General features: G+C 56.5%; 1 protein-coding gene across 1 annotated transcript in view; it reads right to left on the reverse strand.

Annotated features, from left to right (window-relative positions):
* The window catches only part of CACNG3 (calcium voltage-gated channel auxiliary subunit gamma 3), a 32,416-nt gene extending 18,401 nt beyond the window's left edge, over positions 1-14,015 (reverse strand). The window contains exon 1 of the mRNA XM_054391145.1: positions 13,805-14,015. Coding sequence (XP_054247120.1) covers positions 13,805-14,015 — 211 coding nt within the window. The remainder of the gene's footprint in view (positions 1-13,804) is intronic.
* Between the last annotated feature and the right edge of the window lie 10,021 nt (positions 14,016-24,036).

A 24,036-nucleotide genomic window follows, 5' to 3' on the forward strand; every position in this document is an offset into this window, starting at 1 on the left:
CCCTGTGCCCCCTGGCCAGCCAGAGCTCAGCCCTGTGCCACAGATGCCAAACTGCACCCAGGACTCTGCCAAGCAAACCCCCCTCCAGAGGAGCCCTGCCAAGCCCAATGGCAAGGCTGAAAATCTGCAAATGGCTGTGGAAAGCCCTATCAGAGCCTCAGCAAGGCTCCTGAGGTGCCAAGAGGCGATTCCACCTTCCTGAGCTGGCTGTGCAAGGCTCGGGAAAGGTCATTCCCGAAATCAGGATCTTTACAAATAAACATTTGCTGAGGAGGGGTGAGTCACAGCACAGCCTTTCCAGCCTACTGCCTCTGCCAGCCCATGAGCAGGGCCAGCTTCTCAGCTCTGCAGCTCCTCAGCAATTGCTCCAGCCACACACTGAAGCCTCAAAACAGGCTCAGCCCTCTGGGAGGAGGCTCAGGGGGCTGTTTGCCTTGCAAAAGGTCTATTAAATTCCTTTCTTTCTTTCCTTTCTGAAGGTAAGCACTGAACTTCAGCTCTGTGGCTGCCACTCAAGGACCTGCCTTTTGTAGAGGGAGATATAATCCCCCTAAACAGATTTATTAGAACCTTAGAATCATTAGAATTAGAGAATTAATCATTAGAATTATGGAAGTGTTGGCTGGAAGAGCCCTCTAAGAACATTGAGTCCAACCACCAGCCTAAGAGCACCCTGACCATTAAACCATGACCTGAATCAGAATGGGTTTGGTTGGAAAAGATAAGATCAAGACCAGCCATCAACCCAACACCACCATGGTCACTAAACTATGTCCCCAAGTGCCATGGCCACAGGTTTCTTGAGCCCCTCCAGGGATAGTGACTCCACCACCTCCCTGGGCAGCCTGTTCCAGTGCCTGACCACTCTTGCAGCAAAGAAATTCTTCCTCATCTCCAACCTAAACCTCCCCTGGCAAAATTCCAGGCCATTTCCTCTCCTTCTGTCATCTGCTAGCAGGGAGAAGAGACCAACCCCCACCTCACTGCAACCTGGAGTTCTCAGCTGATGCACCAAAAGGGACTTGATCCATCAAAGCCCATTAATGCCAGGGAACCCATTGGGTACTGTGCAGCATTTGCTGCTAGGGGTTGGAAGGGAAGGGGGGGGAGTGTGCTACCAACCATGGGGTTCCCACTTTCCCCCACCCAGCCTGTCTTAGCCTTGCCCCATGGTGCAGCCTCCGGGGTTGGGGTCCAGCTCAGCCCTGCAGGTCCCGGCGCAGCTCCGAGCCCACCGGATTTAGCTGGCTGCCTCCGGAGGCTCAGCCACCTCCTCACCATCTGCAGGAGGGGATGACAGCCCCGTGGAGCAGCTCCAGCCCCCAGATGGGGGAAGTGGTGCTCAGGAGTAGCACTGTAGTGTCACTCTGGGCTTCCTTGGGGAGAATGAGAAGGGATTGTCCTCCAGACTTAGGAGAGGACTTTGCTGGTGGGCAAGTGAATGATGCCAAGCTTGCCTTGCCCTCCAGCAAATGAAAGTGCCCACCCATGCCCTGCAAGCTTGCCAGAAACTTGGAGCCACTTCCATCAGCCAGCTCTGTCCCACTGCCTTGGCCAGGGGTTTGTGCTTGGAAACTCCTCACCAGAGGCAGTGGTGAGGATGGGTACAAGAGGATGGTGCATCCCATCCATCAGCCACCACTTTGGGATTCTGCAGCACCAAGACCCCCCAGCACATTGCAACCAGCATCCCCAGACCCTCCAAACATTCTCCTGCCCACAGGCAGCATGTGGGACCCCTCCATCCAAGGCTCCCCTTCTCCTGCCCACACTGCAGCGCTGGCACTGCCAGAAGGAGTCAATTCCCCTCCCTGGGCTCTCAGCTCCAGCAGCACAGGAGCCTTTCAGAGGCTCCTCCAGCTCCTGCACTGAGCTGGTTGTATTATCCCAACGTACAGATGGGGAGAAGAGGGCTGGAGAGATGCAGCTCCCAAGCTCTTGCTGCTTTTGGGTGCTCAGCTGGAGCTGGGGGTTTCACAGCCCTCAGCACAGCCCTGGAAATAGGCTGTGTGTGGGCAGTGCCAGCACTGCCACCCAGCTGGCTGCCAGAGCCCATCGTGCCATGATGATGGGACCTGGACCATGAGGAACAAAGCTGCTGGGTTCCAAGGGGATGTTCTGCCTCTGCTGTTTTCTGGAAGGCTTTTCCTCATCCTTGGGAGGGGGCATTGCTGTCCAGACCGACTCTGCAAATCATTCCTGAGTGAGATGAGCTCCAGGGTCCCTTCCAACCCAACCCATTCCATGAGTGGCTGAACTTGGGTGGCCTGAAAAGCCCTTGGGTAGGACACAGGCTGCCTGGGAGACTTGCTGGGGAGCAGCACAGACACAGCACTGCAAACTGGAACCCAGGAGGGTCCACCTGAACAGGAGGAGAAATTCATTTGGTGTGAGGGTGCTGGAGGCCTGGAGCAGGCTGTCCAGGGAATTGTGGAATCTCCTTCCCTGGAGAGCTTCCAAACCCATTGTGATCCAGGGCAAGCTGCTGTGGGTGCCCTGCAGGGGAGCTGCACTGGATGATCTCCAGAGGTCCCTTCCAACGCCACCATGCTGGGATTCTGGGATAACCAACCTATGAACTATGGACTATGGACTGAGCTGCTGCAGTGTGGCATCCACTGACCAGAGGTGATGGAGAGCAGCTCACAGCCCCCAGACCCCGGTGACAGAGCTGGCAGACAGGGAGCTGCTGCTGCTGCATGGTCCCTCAGCCCAGCTCAGCACCACACCACACAGCCCAGCACCACACCACACAGCCCAGCACCACACCACACAGCCCAGCACCACACCATACAGCCCAGTACCACACAGCCCAGCACCACACAGCCCAGCACCACACCACACAGCCCAGCACCACACAGCCCAGCACCACACCACACAGCCCAGCACCACACAGCCCAGCACCACACCACACAGCCCAGCACCACACAGCCCAGCACCACACCACACAGCCCCAGCACCCACACACACCAGCACCACACCACCCAGCACCCCACACCACACAGCCCCAGCACCCCACACCACACACACAGCCCAGCACCACCCACACACCACAGCCCCAGCACCCCCACACCACACAGCCCAGCACCCACCACACACACAGCCCAGCACCCACCACACAGCCCAGCACCACACCACACAGCCCAGCACCACACACACAGCCCCAGCACCCACACACACACAGCCCCAGCACCCACACACACACAGCCCCAGCACCCACACACACACCAGCACCACACAGCCCAGCACCACACCACACAGCCCAGCACCACACCACACAGCCCAGCACCACACCACACAGCCCAGCACACACAGCCCAGCACCACACCACACAGCCCAGCACCACACTGCCCAGCACCACACCACACAGCCCAGCACCCACACAGCCCAGCACCACACCACACAGCCCCAGCACCCACACAGCCCAGCACCCACACCACACACACAGCCCCACAGCCCCACCACACCACACAGCCCAGCACCACACAGCCCAGCACCACACACACAGCCCCAGCACCCCCACACACACAGCCCCAGCACCCCCACACACACAGCCCCAGCACCCCCCACACACACAGCCCCAGCACCACACCACACAGCCCAGCACCCCACAGCAAGTCCAGACCACACCACACACCCAGCACCACACAGCCCAGCACCACACCACACAGCCCAGCACCACACAGCCCAGCACCACACCACACAGCTCAGCACCACACCACACAGCCCAGCACCACACCACACAGCCCAGCAACACACAGCCCAGCACCACACCACACAACCCAGCACCACACAGCCCAGCACCACACCACAAATCCCAGTACACCCAGCCCAGTACATCCAGCCCAGTACACCCAGCCCAGTACACCCAGTCCAGTACCACACCATATGGCACCACTTGCTCCCTGGAGCCAAGCACTTGCTGTGCTGTGGGACGTGGCTGCAGGGTGAGAGCTCTGACACCTCCGTCTCTCACTTCAGGGAGCTGGGACAAACAGGGAAGCTACACAGCACATGTCCATAGGATGCACAGAAGCTCAGCCTGGGGATGCCTGCCTCGAGGAATGAGCTGGTGGCTGCTCTTCTGCTGCTGCTGGCACCATACATCTGAGGGTTTTGTGCTGGCCTGGGTCTACCACCCTCAGCATAAAACGTTCCTTCCTTCTCTCTAGTCTGAATCTCCCTCTTTAAGTTTAACCATTCCTCTCAAAGGGATTCCTGATTTTAACTTCTGAAAGGGTAGCTGCTTGTTGGTAGCCTCTCCCCTCCCCTTGTGATTCCAGGCAGGCACTGGGAATAAAGGTGTAATTAGGGGACAATCACTAAGTGAAATTGGAAATGTGAGGCTTTGAGAGGCACAAACACAAATGTCACCCTTAAATGCCACCTTTTGTCACTGATTTCCTCTGCCCAAGTCCCAGGGAGTCTATTGCCAACACCATCACCCCCACAGGCTGCTGGAAAGGCTGAGAGGTCACACAACCTTCCCCCTCCCTCTGCTCCCCACCTTCCACCTCCCTGTGCCCACTCTGGGGGCTCCTGTCCCAGCCCAGTTCTCCTTCAGTACAAAAAGCCAAGGCAGAAGCCCCCTGGTGAGGGTGGTGGGCTGGCAGCCAGGTGCTGCTCCTGCTCCCACACCTGCCCTCCCCTCCCCAGCCTTGGCATGCCCTTAGCACTCTGTCTGTCCAATGGAGCCACCCTGCTCCTCATGACCTGGTGTGGAAGGGCTGAGCCATCCTCTGCAGCTCCACAGGCCAGGTCTGGCTGGAGACTGTGATGCCAGGAGATCAGAAAGGGGCAGTAGCACAGAACATCACCATGCAATGGCCCCCACCCAGCAGCCACAGCCACTCCTCCTGCCTCTCCCCACCAGGACGTGAAAACCTTTCAGGCACCTTCCAGCCTGTCAAAGGCACTCACCCAGTGCACAAAGGGTTTCTGCAAGGGTGAAGGAGACCAGCACAGCCCAGCTGTCCCCACCCCACGCTGCAAAAAGCACCAAAATCCCATTGTGTGGAGAAAATTTCCACCCCTGCTCCTCTGGGCAGGTGAGCATTGGGGCTGGGAGGGCAGCAGAAAAACACAACCCAAATTTCTGGCTGTTTTAAATAGGGAGGAGTGATGCAAGAGCATCCAGGCCTTCAGACTGGGATCACCAGCCTGAACCAAAGAGCACCAAGTGGTCCAGGCTGTGCCATGGGACAGGGAAGGGTCTGGATGCTGGAGAGCAGTGACACCAGTGGTGAGCAGTGACACCAGTGGTGAGCAGCGGCCGTGTAAGAGACGAGCACTGATGAATCTCACCCAGCCTCACCGTTACAACAGGCAAGACTCCTGCAGAGGGAAGGGCAGGGATTTACAAAAGCCCACCTAACTCTCAGCAGCAGAGCCAACCATCTCCGCAGACATCATCTCCTGGCACCTCCTGGCCAGCCAGAGCCAGCTCCCCTCCTCCCTGGGGACTGGGAGAGCAGGGTCCAGCATCACTCCGTGAGCCATCCTCCCCCAAACCCCAGCCACACTCCCAGCTTGCTGCCTTCATTAGCCATCCCTAATTATTTACAGTCCTAATGGAGATGGTGACCTTGCATGGAAAAAAAAAAAAACAAACCACTGGAGCCTCATTCTCATTCAGACTTCCACCTCCATCAGAGAGCAAGGGCTCTGGAGATGCCAGGCTCTGCACCACGCCTCTGCAGCACTGAAATGCCTCTTTCTGAGCTGCTCACAGCAGCTCCTCACGTGCTGCTCGCTGGCAACGTGGGAACCAGCTCCCTACACCACCCCAAAATGGGGACTTTTATCCAGATAAACACAGCAGCTTCCCAGGGGGGTGAATTGTGCAGCATCCCAGGGGGGTGAATTCTGCAGCATCCCCAGAGGGTGAATTCTGCAGCATCTCAGGGGGGAAATTCTGCAGCATCCCAGGGGGGTGAATTCTGCAGCATCTCAGGGGGTAAATTCTGCAGCATCCCCAGAGGGTGAATTGTGCAGCATCCCCAGAGGGTGAATTGTGCAGCATCCCCAGAGGGTGAATTCTGCAACATCCCCAGAGGGTAAATTCTGCAGCATCCCCAGAGGGTAAATTCTGCAGCATCTCAGGGGGTAAATTCTGCAGCATCCCCAGAGAGTGAATTCTGCAGCATCCTAGGGGGGTGAATTCTGCAGCATCCCCAGAGGGTGAATTCTGCAGCATCTCAGGGAGTAAATTCTGCAGAATCCCAGGGGGTGATTCTGCACCCCCTGCTACCAGAGGCAGTTTCTCAGGACAGAGCTGACACGTGGCTCCTCTCTGGACACCTTCCCAACAGCAGTGAGGTCCAGAGACAGGGCTGCCTGGAAGCACAGGGCCTCTCTTTGTGCAAAAGGAATTTTATGGCTCTTGCCATTTGGCCACATGCCTCAAGAAGATGGGTCTGGGGCAGCCTGAGGGTCCAGCTAGCCTGATTTCCACCTCTGTCAGAGGACAACAATTAATGCTTCATCAATATATCCTCCCCCAAGATGAGCTTCAGAGGCTTCTTAAGCCAGAGGCTATGTCTGGGGCATCATAGGTGGCACCTGGAAGAGCTCCACGGTCAAAGTGTTTGTTCAGTCCTGTTCTGACCCTGGTGACAGAAGTGACCCCAGTGCTGGGCTTGAGGCTTGGCTTCCTCCAGTGCTGACCTGCTGGAAAGGCTGGCTGGGGGTGGAGGGGAAGGGCTGTTACACCTGCAGCATGGGGATTTCATCCAATGGGGAACTGGTCCCTCTTCACCTTCACCCACCACTGGCACCTTGGATGCCTCCATCATCTACTTCCCATCACACACTGTAAGGTGCCCAGCTCTCACCTAATGAAGAATTTGAAGCTTGGACTTGGTGATCTTGGAGGTCTCTTCCAACCCTAACAATGCTATGATTCGAAGAGCAAACAGCTCCTCCCCCCTCACCTGCCCAAAGCTCCCTCACTGCTGTCCTGTCACCCTCTCCATCACCTCCAGCCCAGGATGTTACAGACCTGTCCTGTCACCCTCTCCATCACCTCCAGCCCAGGATGTTACAGACCTGTCCTGTCACCCTCTCCATCACCTCCAGCCCAGGATGTTACAGACCTGTCCTGTCACCCTCTCCATCACCTCCAGCCCAAGATGTTACAGACCTGTCCTGTCACCCTCTCCATCACCTCCAGCCCAAGATGTTACAGACCTGTCCTGTCACCCTCTCCATCACCTCCAGCCCAGGATGTTACAGACCTGTCCTGTCACCCTCTCCATCACCTTCAGCCCAGGTAGTTGCAGACCTGTCCTGTCTCACATCACCTCCAGCCCATACTGATGCTCCCCCCATCCACATGGGCATCATCCCAGGGCTCTGCTCAGTGCTGGAGCTGGTGGGCATCCCTGGGCCAGAGCCTTGTGAGGTGGCATTGGCACAGGGAGCCATGCCAAAGCTGCCGGGTTGGTGGGCTGGAGCAGCTGCCTGCAGGGGGTCAGGGTGGCCATGTACAGAGAGCTTGGCAGCCATGGCAGAGACACCATCACTGACCTGGCAGCACTGCCAGGCTGGACCAAGAGCAGCATGGAGAAGAGTTCAATTACAAGTGAGGTTGTTGATGAGAATCTACTGCAGACACCAAGCAGGCAGAGGAACAGGACAAGCAGCTCCTTACACAGCCCCTGCACTGAGCAGGGAGGAGGAGTGCTCCATCATGGGTGATTGCAATCTCAGGGACGTTTGCTTGGTGCTTTTAAAAATTAAAGATATTAACTTTCTAACAGAGACAATATTGCTGTCACCTTGGGGAAATTCTCTTGCTTGGCCTCACTCAGGAGAGCCTGAGAGGAGCTGAAGGCGGGGGAGGAGCTGGTGCCTGTCCAGGGGCAGCTGCTTGCAGCCCAGTCGAACGCCTTCGGTGAGAACCAGCTCAGCTCAGCTCAGCAGAGCCAAAAACAGCCATGGGCAAAACCAGCTGGGTGGGAAAATGTAGATGCAGAAGCACAATTAAATATCACAGAATCAGACAATCACAGAATTGTTCTGCTTGGAAGAGACCTTGAAGATCATGGAGTCCAACCATCAACCCAACACCACCATGGCCATTGAACCATGTCCCAGGATGCCATGCACTACATGGACATTGCTACTGGGGAGCAAGGGCAGAACCTTTCCCTGCACCCCATGTTTTCTGCTGAGAGGAGAAATGAAAATTACCACAATGAAACGAAAACTCAGGGGTTTGAGATGGGAAGTGGCAGTGAAGAGGAGGAGGTGGCTGATGAAAGAAGCTAAAGGGATTCTTCCAAATAAATCAGCAACCAAAAGGTTTAAGCAAAACAAGGAGGAATTCTTTAGTCTTGAGGCAGAAGAAAGGAGCTTCACCACTGGTGTAAATCACTTCCAGCTGATGGAATGATAGAATCTATTCTATTCTATTCTATTCTATTCTATTCTATTCTATTCTATTCTATTCTATTCTATTCTATTCTATTCTATTCTATTCTATTCTATTCTAATCACAGAGTGGCAGGCGTTGGAAGGGACCTCCAGAGATCATCGATTTCAACCTCCCTGCCAGAGCAGGATCACCCAGGGCAGGTCACACAGAAATGCATCCAGAGGGGTCTTGAAAGTCTCCAGAGAAGGAGGCTTCATGATGATGCAACTGTCAGTCATGAAGCAGAAGGGACACACAATTATTTATTCATCAGCTGCTTCTGTTCTCTACCTGCAGACAAGTAGGCTCCTGCATTCTGCCAGGAGTGGGGGAGGATGCCAAACAGCCACCATTGAGTGTAAACATGAATCTGGTCAGACTAGAGAACTTCTCCCAGGAGAGTTCAGAGCAAAGGCTGAGGGCTTTTCTGAAGATCTAAAGTGGATTTTAATAAACCTTGGCATTCTTTGAATTCCTAGAAGGCAGGAGAAGCTGGGTTAGCACCATGAGTGATGCTGATGTCTGACAAGGGCTGACTTTTGACAAGGGCTTGCAGTGACAGGATGAGAGGCAATGGCTTTGAGCTGGAAGAGGGCAGATTGAGATTGGAGATTAGGAAGAAATTGTTGACAGTGAGGGTGGTGAGACACTGGAACAGGTTGCTCAGGGAGGTTGTGGATGTCCCCTCCCTGGAGGTGTTCAAGGGTAGGTTGGATGAGACCTTGAGCAGCCTGGGCTGGTGGGAGGTGTTCCTGCCCATGGCAGAGGGGGTTGGAGCTGGATGATCTTTAAGGTCCCTTCCAGCCCAAACCATTCTAGGATTCTATGACCCCAAACATGACCTCTTGGTCAGCTGAGGTAGACAGTGGTCAGAGGGGATCCAAGGGACAGAATAAATGTCAAACAGCCTCATGGAAAATAGATTTACCCAACCTAACCTCATGAATTTTTCTTGGTATGGTTACAAATTGAGTTGATAAAGGAAATCAGTAAGATAATAGATGGAGACTTCCAGTGGGTATTTGATTTTGCTCTCCTGAAGAAGCTAAAGACCAGATTATGCAGAGCCTACAGGGCTCTATTAGCAGGACTGGGAGGGAGAGCAGAGGCTGAACATGGCCATCCAATAGGATATTCCTGCACGGGATCATCTGTTCCTGGAACAGCATTGAGCTACAACAAGTCTTCATGGAGAGTGTTAAAGAAAAGATGAAATAATTGTGGGCAGAAAAGGCAAGCAGCTGAGACCAGACTGGAGTGATGGAGATGGGGCAGGGGCTTTTGGGCAGCTTGGACTCTTCAGTGATGACCATTTTTACACATCCAAGTCCAAGCTGGTACAGCTAGGAGCCAGGAAAGCAACTCACAGTTTGGGTGTGGGAGGTGATACCCTGATGCTCAGCAGCACAGAAGGAGGTCTCCATGAGGGGCTGTAGCTGAGAGGGCTGAAGTGACCCATGGGTGTCAACAGACTGACAAGAGGCAGGCATCAAGACAGCAGCTGGGGTGGCTATGGGAGGCTGCAGCACCAGAAATCATCTCTTCTGTTCAAGGGAAGTTTGAGGGGTTCATTCCTTTTCCCAGTGCCAAAACAGGCCTAGGGACATGACCCTCAGCTGAAGTCCCCAGGACTGGCCATTTATGTAAGACACACCAGGAGCCAAGCAGGAGTTGTGGATCAGGTGTGGGAACAGCTCAGCAGGATCCTGTGGGCTGTAGCACTCAGCTGATGATACCCACAATATTATGGTTGAACCCAGACAGGATTCTCCCCCAAAAGATCAACCCCCAAGCAAAGTTCTCCAGGTTTGGCAGGGAGGAGCTACTGGCTTGGTGAAGGCTGAAATGCAGCTGCTGTGGGGGACAGTGGAGTGGGAGCACTAGGACAGGTCTATGCAGGACAACTCAGCTGAGGAATAGCTTGGGGTCCTCAGGTCCCCTACAAACCACTCCATGTCCTACCTCAGTTGAGGATTGCCCCAAGGGATGGCAGGACAGCAGGACACTGCATCCTCTGGGAGGGAGGCAGGCAGAGCAGCAATCCTGGTCCTCCAGAAATGATGGAGGACTTTATTCTGCTGAGGGAAATGAAGGAGGAAAGGAAAAATACCACAACATCTTAAAATATGGTATTCTGAGCAGCTTTGGCCAGATCCTCCTGTTCCTTCTGCCTGTTTCAGCTCCACATGATGCCATGGAGCTAGTCCCAATCTATACCACACAGCAGGGAGGACAAGGAAGCTCCCTGCTCTTAATGATGCTGAATTTAATTAAGTTTGATGAAAACCAAAGTTCTTCCACTTTCCTAAAACAACACAAGCCTGAGCAGCTATTGCTCAGCTGCAGCTCTCTCCCTGAAGGGCTGTGCCTGAAGACACAGAGGAAAAACCCTAATGAGAAACAGCCATGAGGGACACAAGGTGACAACTGCTGGTCACGGAATCACACAGAAGCACGGAGTGCCAGGTTGGAAAGGACCCCAAGGGTCACCTGGTCCAACCTTTCTAGGTGATGGTGGAGCTGAAATGAGCTGGCCCAGCACCCTGTCAAGCTGAGTCTTCAATCTGTCCATTGCAGGGTACACTGCTGCTTCCCTCAGGAGATGATTCCAATGCCTGACTGTTCTCATGGGGAAACACTTTCCCCTGTAGTCCAACAGGAATCTCCCCAGCAGTAACTTGTCCCCACCGCCCCTTGTCTTTCCCATGGGACTCCTTGTAAAAAGGGAGTGTCCATTGTCCTGGTAACCACCCTTTATGTACTAGTGGATGGCAATAAGTTCTTCCCCAAGCCTTTTCTTCTCAAGACTTTGTTTGAGCTGGGAGGACAAGGAGACACCTACTTGATACACACATGCTGCAAAAGGTGATAAACAGGATTCAAATGCTGCAATTGAAAAGAGAGGCTACCCCAGCACAGCAGCCTGGGGATACCTGCCTGGGCTCCAGGTACTGAGTCAAGCCCTGAGTTGTGCTTTGCACGGTGGGTGTCTCCACACAGGTCTGCAGCAGCTTCATTCAAGATTTATCCACTCTCTCCTGTGGGCTTCGCAGGCTCACGTGGTGCCGGCGGCTCCCACGCAGGCGCCAGGGACTGACACAGAGTGAAAGCATCTGTGATGGAGCATGCCCCATTGGTCACCCCAGCCACTTGCCCCCAGAGCTCAGCACTTCACCCCTCTGTCCTCAAACTCTCAGTTGTCCTCAAACCCTCACAACACACCTCAAACCCCCATTAGTAGCAGAAAGGTCACGGTTGAGGAGCTTCCTGATGGGCAGAGAACACTGCCTGGTGCTGAAAGCATCTCCTGCACCACAGGAGCTAAAAGCATCTTCTCCACCATCAGTGCACCACCTGCACTGACCAAGAACACCTCTAGCACAGGTCATAAAGTGCAAGCCTTGCCCATTTGTCAAGCCAGGTACAGAAATCAGGGGCTCAGCGAAACCAGTGGGACTCAAACAGGACCTGCTGCTGGGTGCAGGGGCTCGGTGTGAGCAGCCACAGATCCTCAGCTTGGGGCTCCTCAGCCCTGTTGCAGCATGGTCCTTCCTCCACCCAGCCCCTGTGTGAGCGTGGCACAGCTCAGTCTTGGGGGCTATCCCTCCCTAGCATCACATCAGTCACCAGCCTGTGAGACACCAGCTCCTTCCTCCAGCAAAATCCAGGAGGGTGGTGAGCAGCTCCACCACGTCTGCCTCAGCAGCTTCATCTTGCTCACCCTGAGAGCCTCACCCAGCTTCCAACTCAGTGCCATCTGCCCCCTCACAGCACCCATTGCCCACCACATTCTCATCTACAAGGGATGATGGAGCTGTGCTCAGCATGAGGCCTCGATTGTGCCATGGTCACAAACAGCAATGGCACAGCAGGACAATGTTCTGTGACCAGGGACTGGGGATCACAGGCGTGAGCTCCATGGTGAATATGTGCCCCACAGCCCCCAGTCCCATGCCCAGGCAAAGAGTGGTGGGCTGTAATTCAGCTCCCAGCTCTGCCATGGCACCGTTAGACCCTTTCCTGAGCTTGCCACAACCCAGAGAGCAGGGCCCTGCCAGCTCCTTCCAAAGACATGATTTATGGTGCTGAGGGAAACATAAAACACCCTCTGAAAACCCACCCCCAGCACTGCCATTCCTCACAGCCCTGGCTTCTGCCTCCTTGGCTCCCCTCAGCCCAAGAGGAGAGACAGATTATCTCCAATTATTTATTAGGGAATTAGAACATGATCCAAACCCTCCTTGAATCAATAAGAAAGCTCTGACTGACTTCACCCAGTGTAGGAACCGAGCACCAGGCACAGGGAGGGTATTTCTGCATCCCTGGCCATGACTCACCCAGAACTTTCCAACGTGGAGGGCGCAGCTTGGCCACTGCGCATCACTTGTCCCCACCGTTGCAGGCATCAATCGTGGGCTGGGGGAGCCTGGCACCCCCAGAGCCCCAAGGACAGTGGGACAGGACCCACCACAAGCACATAGGACACCAGCTGCTGATGCCAATCTTAAAAAGTTCTGGTCCAGTGTGGTTCCACCAGGCATTTCCTGCTGCGCAGGTGCCAGCACCTGGCTCTGTTCACGCTCGTGTTTGAGCACAGCCTGTTGGTGCTGGTATCAGCCTCAACCAGGAGCTCTGGGTCACAAATTGTCTCCAAAGTATGGCCTGTGCTGCAGGAGAGCAGCAGCTGCCATGGCCTCTCCAGCCAAGCACTGCTGCTGAAGTGAGGCAATGGGGTGAAGCAGTGAGCAGGAGCTGGACTGTGGGCAGCTGTGATGGGGCAGAGGGGCTGTAGGGCACCCACGCAGGGGCAGCTCAGCCGCAGAGCAGCTATGGAGGACCAAACCCAGCCGTGACAGGTAGTGGGGCACAGTCCCTGAGGATGGGACCCAGGATGTGGTGGGCAGCAGCAGCAGTAGACCCTGCACTAGAAAGGGAACGTGGGTGGCACGGGGTTGCTGTGACAGGGACACGGTGCCCGTAGAGCCCCGGGGAGGAGCAGGAGCTGGGGGGCAGCTGAAAGCACTTAGCCAGCGCCCGGGGCCGGGAGAGGGACCTGTAGCCTCTCTGCCCGCCGCTCCCGTCTGCCTGGTGCTGCCGCGGTAGGGGGAATGCCCAGCGCGGCCGCTGCCCGGGCATGGGGGAGGGTACCCAGCACCCCGGGCCCTGCCCCACCCACACCCGAGTCCTGCATGTCGGAGCCACCCGTGGGAGTCCCCCCGCAGCAAATAGCTGTGTCCATGCCCGGGGTGAGTGTGTGGGGCGGAGGGGGATGGAGAAGGATGCTCCGCGGGGCCGGGGTCTCGGCTGCGGGGTGTGGGGGGGTCCAGGATGGCTCTGCCCTCCCCCGAACTTTTAAGCTGGGGGTCCGGGGAGGGGGTGGTTCGGTACCTTCCAGGCAGCACGTCCTCCAGAGTCCCGAGTGGGTCATCACCTCCTCGTTCTTGCGGCTCGTGTCGTTGTCGCTCAGGGACTTAGTCCTGCACACGCCGCGCGAGTAGAGCCAGTAGTCGGTGCCCACGGCGATGGTCATCAGGCTGAAGGCTGCGAAGGCTCCCACCGTGGTGATGAGCATCTGGACGCCTCTGTCACACATCCTCATGCTGCTTCATCCTACGGACGGCGGCTCGCAGGGGAAGGGCCCGGCGCCGCCGCCCGCCGCCGCCTTCCGCGCTCGGCTCCTCATGCCCCTGCGGCCCGCGGACAGCCCGGTCCCCGCGGCGGCCGAGCTCGGGGCCGCCGAGCCCCCCGGTGCCCGCCCGGCATGGCCCAACCGGCGGCAGCGGGAGCGCGGAGCGGCTCCGCCGTGTGCCCGCAGCGGGAGCGCGGAGCCTCTCCCGGCGCCTCCCCCGCGCCGCCCGGCCAAAGCAGCGGCAGGGGGCGGCGGGGGCGGGGGGCAGCGGAGGGCGGGGAGCCTCCGGTTTCGGGAGGCTGCAGCAATGGGAAACCGCCCCCCGCCCGGAGAGTGGTGGGGAAACGCCCGGGGGTGGGCACCGGGATGGGACTGGGGAGGGGGGGATGCTGGGGGAGAGGAGGCGTGGGGTGCACACGGGGACCGGGATGGGGAGGGGGGACAGAAGGGACTAGGATGGGGAGGGGGAAACACGAGGACTAGGACAGGTAGGGGATTGTCCCGATGCAAGCCCAACCTAGTTGTGCCAGGACCGGTCAGAGACCGGGACCGGTCGGGAACGGGGATCGGGTCTGCCCCGAGGAACGGGGATCACTCGAGGAACCCTAACCCGGGGTGCCGGAACCCGGCGGAGACTGCTCCGAGGCGAGGACCGGGACCAAGGAATGAGACCAGAACTGCCCCGGGGGATCGGGACCGGGCGGGAGCCCCCACTCCCAGGTGCTGGGACCGAGACAAGGACCTCTACGGGAGATCCCTCCCCGGAGTGCGGGGCAGACATTCACCGCCAGCACTGCCCTGCACGATCCGCTCCAGTCCGGGGCTCCCGGTGATGGGGAGGGGGCACAGCTCTGCCTGCCCCGTTTTCATTCCCTGTCCCAGTGCGGTCACAGCCCAGCAAAGAGCCGCCGAGCCTCGGGCTGGTCTCGCATCACCCTCCTCTCTGTCTGCCCCCAGTTAAACCAGTTCAGCCCCTCACACTCTGCTCTCTCGAACGTTTCCGCAGCCGCTCGTTTGAGCTTCTGACTCATGCGACCTTTCCGTCAAACCCCATCACATACCCACCTCTGCAATTAACGGCGTTCGAAGGGCCACGGCGCCGAGCCTGGGCTGTGGGAGCTTCCACACGGACACACGCTGCATCCTGAGCTGCAAACAGGGAATTCTGAGGGACACCCAAACCTCAGGTGCTGAGACACTGAGTGTGAAAATCCATCAGCCTCCTCACCCTGAAACCATCCCCTTGGAGCACACTCGTTAGGCAGGGCACACTGATTGCAACACCACGATTATTGATGGCTTTGGAATCCTTTCCCCAGTCCCCTAGCACACAAGAGCCCCCCCCCCCCCCCCCCCCACACACACTGGGGGTACCGTTGTGATCACCCCACTTTGTTCTCCATCTGCATTATGAGCCCTTTCCCTGTTCCAAGCCCAGGTTGGAGCAGAGGGAACTCTGCCCAGGCTCTCCGGGGTGAACAGGACCAGTTCCTGCTATTCCAGAGTTCCCACCTGGAGAGCTGTGGTGCTCAGGGAATGGTGACCAACAGCACCCTATGATGCTGAGGGGCTGGAGCATCTCTGTGAGGAGGAAAGGCTGAGAGTCCTGGGGCTGTGTAGCCTGGAGAAGAGCAGCCTGGAAGGGAATCTTCCCAACGCTCAGCAAGAGCTGAAGGTCTGGTCCCATCCTCTTGATCCCTGACTCCTTTTAGTCATGTCCAGTGACAGGACAAGGGGCAACAGGCATAAACTGGAACCCAGGAGGTTCCATCTGAACAGGAGGAGAAAATTCTTTGGTGTGAGGGTGCTGGAGCCCTGGAGCAGGCTGCCCAGAGAGGTTGTGGAGTCTCCTTGTCTAGAGAGATTCCAAAACCCAGCTGGCCACTGTGATCCTGGGCAAGCTGCTGTGGGTGCCCTTGCTTGAGCAGGGAAGTTTGAACCAGATGATCTCCAGAGGCCCCTACCATGCTGGGATTTGGGGATTCTGAGGGGGAGGATGGAGACTCAGGGATTGCACTCAGAACCATCCACCCAGGCTGAATCACAGGGCTTGTTCTTGTGGTTTCATTTTGAGGAGAGGTTCTGGTTGCCCGTTTTCTGTGACTGGCTTTGGCAACAGCACACAGTGGACACAGGTCACACCTTGGTGTCCCCGGCTGGACACCAAGACAAGCTCCACACTGGGAGGCTCTTCCTGAGCACACCGGTAGGCACCATGAGGGTCTCTCTGCCTCAGCCCTGGCATTTCCCTCCCTTGCCCTGCCACCCCCACCCTGCCCACCGCCTGTCACCCAGCTCCTGCAGCGCGTGGGGCAGAGCCTGACGCCAGCACCCTGCCCGGCCCCCACCCTGCGCAGAGGCAGCAAAGATATCTCACACCCACAGCCCAGGGGCTGCAAATTGCATCCCGAGTGGGGGATGCTGCAGCCTCCATTGTGTTATTTTAACTCGGCGTGTGTAGGTGTGTGCAGAGAGCACATGTTCCGTTTCCTAGGCTCTGCACAAAGCAGGCTCCAGCAGAAGCAGAAGTCCACTTTGGATCCTGTTGGCCCTTGCCAGGGTGGGTGGCAAGGACACCCCTCAGCAAGCCCTGTGCTCCTCTCACCATTCATTGCATGGACAAATCAGTCCCAGGACTGAGCCTGCAGCTCTGCCTAAAGCAGCCTCCCCAGAGGACACAGAAGAGGGTCACTAAGACTAGTGGCCAACAAGAATTTGGGGGCCTTGCCATCCTGCTTTGCAGCTCAGCATGCTCTGGCCACCACAGCCTGGCACTTTACCCTGTGCAGCCTGCGCCCCTCTAGTTCAATTATCTCTTGCTGTTCACTGCCTTCTCCATTGTCATCTACCTGGACCTGGACCCTTCTGAGCTCTGCAAAGTGGAAACAAACAAAAGAAATCAGCTCAGGCTGCAGAGATTGTACAACTTGTGCAAAAAAAAAAAATCCCCCCGTCCTTGGAGGCAAAAATGTCCTAAACCAAGATCTGTTAGGCTTTGTCCTTCCAAATCCGGTGAGGAAAGCTTTGCTGCATTTAAATTGGCAAAGTGACAGAAAGTAAGCAGTCAGAAATAATCCCTAGCTGGATTAGGTTTTTCCTTGAAGGAAGAGAGGCTCTGAAACACGGCGAGGGGAGGTCATTAGCAAAGCAGCGAGATGCTGAGCTCCAGCCTTGCCTGGTCTTCATTTCCCTGCTCCTGGGGGCTGCCAGGGGATCAGCACTTGGGAGCCCTTGGCACCTGTGTTCATCCCTCCCTGCTCCTGCTGGGGATTATTTATATCTGCACATGCTTTGGTTGCAATCTGCTGGCTCTGATAGGACTCCAGTGGCTGTGGCCTTCTGTGAGGTGGTGAAGAGTCCAGGGAGGTCCCCCAGGATGTGACAGGGGTGAGCAAAGCCTTGCCTGCCCCCAGCCCCAGCGTGTGAGACACGAGCAGGCTCCCTTGGAGTGCGCTGCTGTGGCTGCCTCCCAGCTCCGCAGCTCCCAGCTGGACTTTGACAGTTTAGTAGCAACGAAAATAGCAGGAGATAGAAACAGAAATCCAGCCTGGCTGAGCCTCTTTACTGGGGGAAGATGCAGAGAGAGTGCAGGGCTGGTCGTGCAGGGGTGGCCATGCAGGGACTGGTGAGCAGCACGCACTCCATGGAGCCCTGGGTGAAGACACAGCAGCCACATTGACTCAGAATGGTTTGGGTTGGAAGGGACCTTAAAGATCATCCAGTTCCAACCCCCCTGCCATGGCCAGGGACACCTTCCACTAGACCAGGTTGCTCAAGGCCCCATCCAAGCTGGCTTTGAACACATCCAGGCTTGGGACCTCCATAGCTTCTCTGGGCAACTTGTTCCAGTGCCTCACCACCCTCTCTGTAAAGAGTTTATTCCTTATATCCTCAAGTCCACCTTGCTTTGCCCAGAGTTCTTCTTCCACATACCCCAGTTGTACACCCTTGGCATGGCCACCATTACATCTGCTTTATCCCCTCTCTTCCAATACCCTGAGCAGACAAAACGAGGAGAGAGGTGGGGCTGATGGGGACAGCAGAGATCACACCAGTGGTGCAAGGTTCCTCCAGCTGCTCTGAGGATGCTCTGTGTGGTTCAGCAGCTCCTCATCCCAACAGCCCTGATGAAAACATCCCAATCCCAATCCCGAGCTGAAAGAGGGAAACCAAGGGAATCTCTTCCCCAAGGTCATACCAGACCCTGCATGGAGCATGTCTGGCTAGGGTGGGTGGGGAAGGAGAAGATTCTCAAAGGGGTTCTGCCAGGCAGCAGTGCTACAGAGGTAATAAAAGATCAAACAGCAGGAGATTAGAAGGAATTCTGTAGCCCGGGTCCAGCTGGACCCTGCTGAGCCACCACAAAAGGTTTGCTGCTGCTCCCACCCACTGCAATTTAATTGATTTGATTTCAGCTCTTAGAAGGAGAGGTGGATAAGGAATAATGAGGCAAACAGGATTGTAATGCAAATGAAAGAGATGAAAGATGGCTTCAGGGAGACAGCTCTTGAAGGTCAGAGCCCAAAGCAGAGCTGCTGCTGGTCACTTACTCCAACATTAATGAGGCTCTGTTCCTGCTGATGCCTTTGATGGATGGGGGGATGGCTCGGGAGGCAAACGCTGGCCTTTCTTCTCCGCACTCCACGTGGATCATCCCCCCCCTGCTGGGAAGGGTTTCACCTGGGCTGGCGGAGGGAGCTGGGTCCTGCCGCCCATGTCACACAGCCGGGCTCGTCACCAGGTTTTCCCGGCCACTCTAGCCTCAGAATTAATTAACTTCACTATCAAAAGCTGAGTCATTTGTCACAATGGGTTTGTCATTAAGCTCCCGTAATTAAGGGAAGTGTCACAAACCCAAACGTTTCACTTACAGAAGCCAGGACACAGCTGGGAAGCAGTTCCCAGGCACTGGAAACCAGCAGGGCAGGGAAGCTGGGGAGGGGCTCGGCCAGCACACCCCCCCTCCCCCCCAAACCCTGCACTAGGACAATGGAGACCTTCCTGGCATGGTCCTGCTGACCATCCACCCTGCATCTCCCTGCTCCAGGGTCACTGAAGGCCTTCCTGGCACAGCCCTGCTGACCATCCACTCTGCATCTCACCCTGCTCACTGCCCAGGAGCTACGAGGGTGACAGAAGGGACACAGCAGGGCTGTCCAGCCTGGAGAGATGCTGGGGGGGGATGAGCAGTGTTCAGCCCTGTGGTTTTCCCACTCCTACATGAGTCAGGGTAGTCCCTGGTGACCACCACCAGGTGGGAGAAATAAATACCTAAAGCGTGGAAGTCATGAGGATAGGACTGGACTCTTCTCAGGGATGCCCAGTGACAGGACAAGGGGCAACAGGCACAAGCTGAAGCCCAGAAGATTCCATCTGAACAGGAGGGGAAACTTTGGTGTGAGGGTGCTGAAGCCCTGGAGCAGGCTGCCCAGAGAGGTTGTGGAGTCTCCTTGTCTGGAGAGCTTCCAACCCCTCCTGGCCATTGTGATCCTGGGCAGGCTGCTGTGGGTGCCCTGCAGGGGAGCTGCACTGGATGATCTTCAGAGGTCCTTTCCAACCCCATTGTCCTATGATCCTGTAAGATGAGGACATGTTGCTGAAGGCTCAGCTGAAGCCCCCAAAGGGTGCAGGCCAAGCCCATCCTACTAGACTCAGCAGCCTCACATGGACACTGCATGGCCAAGCTGATCTCCTCAGTGCAGCCTTTCCTGTGAGCACCAGCAGGTCTCCTCACAGTGTGCTTGGCCAGGAGACCCTCTCCAGCCCCCTCAGGATCACAGGCAGATTCTGGGGGAGCTGCAGACACCCAACCTCTCCCCCAGCCCTCACTGCTGGGCAAAGCACCCACAGAGGTTCTGCCCAGCACCCAAGCCCTCTGCAGCAGCCTCCCCCTCTTTGAGCCACTGGGAGCCAGTGTTCATGAGGTGGTGGGGAAAACACCTGCAACAGTGTTAATTAACTCATCTTAATTAACAATGAAGAAGACCCACACAGCCCACATCTTCCCTTCCCCTTCTATGGCCTCTACCTACCTTCAAGCCCAGGCACAGCTCCATTTCCCAATGCTCTCCAGCTGCACAGAAATTCACTTTTTTAACAGAAGATCTCCAACATCTCAGCCTTTGCTGCTGTGACCAGAGCTTGGCAGGTCCTCTTTGGGTGGCCAAGAGCCAGAGCCAGCAGCTGATTGTCCAGTGGCATTCCCAGCCCACCATGGGTGAAGGAAGAGAAGCTCTCAGGATTTCTTTAAAATTATAGATTTTATTTTAATTTTTTTTCTTTTCACACATGCAGCAAATAGAATCCAGAGTATATGCCCAGCTAAAAGGAGGTCTGGATGAGACTCTTTTGACAACACACAGCAGGGAGTCTAGGATGTAGAAAAGTCATCAAGATACTTGCAGGTGAAATCAAAGTCACAAACACAACCCCAGCAACAAACATCATCTGGTTTGTTTCCTTGCTTTAACTGCCACTGTGAAGGTGATCAGAAAGAAACAGCTTGGATGACACTTCCATGCATGGAGCAAGATGCTTGTTGGTTGTTTCTTCTGCTGTTGCAGGCTTGGTGCTCCTGCAAAAGCAGAGGAGCTGCAGCACTTTTCCTGTGAGCTCCTTCCACCCTCCTGATGTAAGCCAGAAGAGCTGGAGCCTGGCTCTCTGTGCTGGAATCCCCCCCGGTTCTTCACTTGTTTTGGAGCTCACAACCCCCAGGGCCTACCTGCTGCCCAGGGCACTCATCTCCCCATCTCTGAGACCACCCACCTGGGTTGGCTACTGAGCAGCCCTGCATTTATTACTGATGAGTTGGTTGGATCACCAACCAACTCCTTTGGTGAGGGCTCTCTTATCAAGAGAGGGCTGCTCAGACGTTCAGCCAGAGGAGACAGGGGCAGTAGCAGCAGGTTCCCTGTGCCATGTACAAATGGCATTGCACTGGGGCCATCCCCTGCACCCACTGGCTGGAGGACTACAGCAGTGCTGAGAGCCCTGGCACGGACTGGCCCTGAGCTGCTGGGTCAGGACCAGCTCTGCCCCAAGCAGCAGCTGCAGGGAGCAGAGCTGACGTGGGATCAAGGGTTGGATCAGGGTTTCTGACCACCCCTCACCCATCCATGGCCCCACAGCCCTCCACAGAGCCTGCACATCACCAGGACTGGGCAAGTCCTCAGGCTGAGCCCAAACAGCCAGCCCTGGCTCTGCCCCTGGCTGCAGGCAGGACCCTACTCAGGTTCTCCATTCCCTTCACTGTTCCACCACTCCTATGTGCCATGCAAGCTCTCCAGCAGCCTCCCCTCTCAAGCTGGGCTGCAGTTTAGATGAAGAACACAAACAGCCACAGTCCTCTTTCCCTTTCTTTGGCAAAAGTCCAAGTGACAGACTCCAGCACGGCCAGGGAGTGTTTGCAGCCCTGACATCTCCTGAGAGGAATGAGATCTGCTCCTGCACCACGGAATCCTGGCGTGTTCCCAAGCACCAGCACTGGGATAGAAATCCTCAGCCAGGGGGTAAGTGCAAGAGGTTATTTCTCCACCTCCAGGAGCCTCAGCCCTGCCCTGTGTCTTCACACAGCCTGTGGTCAGCTTTGCAGAGCCTGTACTGGGGCTGGGTCAGGTTCTGCTGCCCACTGCAGCCACCAAGCAGCAGTGAACACAGCCCCGGGGTGGGGGACACTGTCTAACCCATCCTGACCCACAGGGAACCACCTGAGGGGCCTGAACCTCACTTACCTGCAGCATTCAGAGCCAGGACTGGGGTGACTGCATGTCCTGCCTCTTTGGTCCCTGCTTTGCCCTCATCTTGGGGGGTGCAGGGCTGTGGGTCCCCTCTGCCACCACTGGGCCCCACTGCTCAGTGTGGGACACCAGACGTGCAGCCAGAGCCCACTCCAGTGTGCAGCAAGCAGTCAGAGTGCACCCAACAAACCTCCCCTGTCCCCAGCAGCCTCCTCCTCCTGCCCCACTGCTGCTGGGTCACCCTGTCCCCTTGTCCCTGCAGCGCTGGCTCAGGTACCAGCGTCTGGGGTCCAGCAGAGCACCTGGGGACTGATCAACAGAGCTCTCCTGGAGCCTGCCAGCTCTGAGCAGCTTCCTGAAGAGCTGCTTTCCTCACCCCAGAGTGAAGATTAAATCATCAAATTACAGCAAACATGAGTCAGCCTCTGCTGCTCAGCCCTTCCCTGGAGCTGGAGCAATCCCAGCGCCTGGCAGGGCAGCCACATCCCCTTCCCTGCTCCTCCACAAGGAACAGGGCACCTGGAAAGGAGCCCTCAAAGAGGGGTTTGGCAAGAGTGGAGCAGGATAAAGAACATCAAATGTGGTCAGCGTGTGTGCTGCAAACAGGACCTGGCCTTTGCTAGGAGCTGGATCTTGCCCTGGAGCATGGATCCCAACCCTGCAGAGCTGGATCTTGCTCTGGAGCATGGATCCTCACCCTGCAGAGCTGGATCTTGCCCTGGAGCATGGATCTCAACCCTGCAGAGCTGGAGTTCCCAAGGATGCCATGGAGACTGCTCAGGTGGCACAGCTGAGCTTGGCCATGTGCCAGCCTGGCTTCTCCATGGTCCCACCCAAGGTGTCCCAGCTCACAGGGCCATGCAGCATCTCCTCTCCATGCAGAGGTGTCATCAGCCCAACACACACACACACACACACATCCCAGACAGAAAAGACAGAACTCCCTCCCCTGCCCCCCCAGCAGCCCCTCCATGTCACCACAGCCCTGGGGGGCAGGTGGAGGGGGTGTTGGCACCAGAGACCTGACAGCATCCTCCTGGACAGACCCTGGGAGCAGCTTCAGAGCTTCAGGAGCCACAGAAATGAGGAACATTCAGCACTGAGGGGATGCTAATTGTGCAGCAGCAGGGGTGGAGGTCACAGTAGGGTACATGCTCTGAACAGCAGCTGTGGTCTGCAGAGGATGGTGAAGATGTCTCCTGAAACCTCTGCTGGCCTTATGAGAGCCCTCCCCAGAACCCAGCCCTCCAGGGAGGCTCCCCTGGGCTTTGTCTGGGGCAGAGCCTCTCATAACCCCCCCCTCACCAATCTGGCACAATTTGCAGTTTTTCTGGGTTTGGTTTTGTTTCCCCCAGACCAGGTCAGTACCCGAGGCCATGGACTCTCAGTTCCCACCCCCAGCATGCCTGGGGCACTGCCCACCTCCCATTTAACAACTAGGAGAGGATGCCCAGTCAGCTGCTCCCCACCAAGTGGGACAGCAGCTTCTAGCAGCCTTTTTTTTTTTTTTATTAATCTTCTCAATGCATCAGTGAGAGAAGAAAACAATTTCCTAAGGTAGAGTTTGATGTTTAGAAAAGGAAAGGTCCAGAAACCAGCATTGCCCCCCTAGGATTCCTCCTGACTCACAACATTCCACCCCCGTGCCCCCCATTCCATGGAGTCAAATCTATTAACAGGGGAACTGCTGGGGGCCAGGACACCCCCTGGGGGTTATCTGCAAGCCCACCACACCTGTGTATGAGAGAGGGGCAACGGCCCTGGTAACCCAGAGATGCCCACTTGAGGCTCACCCTGCTCTGAACTCAGCCTAGGTGCTGACAGACGGCTCCTGCCTGCTCCTGCCTTCCTCTGCCATCTCCTTGCCCACTGCTGCCTGCTCTTGCCTGCTCCTGCCCAACTCTGCCCACCCCTGCCAGCTCCTGCCTACCTCTGTCAGCTCCTGCTTGTCCTTGCCCATCCCATCTGCTCCTGCCAGACCCTGCCTGCTCCTGTCCTCCTTTGCCTGCCCCTGACTGTTCCTTCCATGTGGCTCACTCCTGCCTGCTCATGTCAGGTAGTGCCTGACCCTGCCCACCTCTGCCTGCTTCTGCCAGCCCCTGCCTCCCACTCTCTCTCCCACTTCTGCCAGCTCCTCTCTATCCCTGCCTACCCTCACCTACTTCTGATCCTGCTTCACCCTACCCATCTTTGCCAGCTCCTGCCTGCTCCTGCCAGCTTCTACCTGCTCCTCTCCATCCCTGCCTACCCTCACC

The sequence above is a fragment of the Indicator indicator genome, chromosome 22 (genome assembly GCF_027791375.1).
Source record: "Indicator indicator isolate 239-I01 chromosome 22, UM_Iind_1.1, whole genome shotgun sequence".
Taxonomy (NCBI): Eukaryota; Metazoa; Chordata; class Aves; order Piciformes; family Indicatoridae; genus Indicator; species Indicator indicator.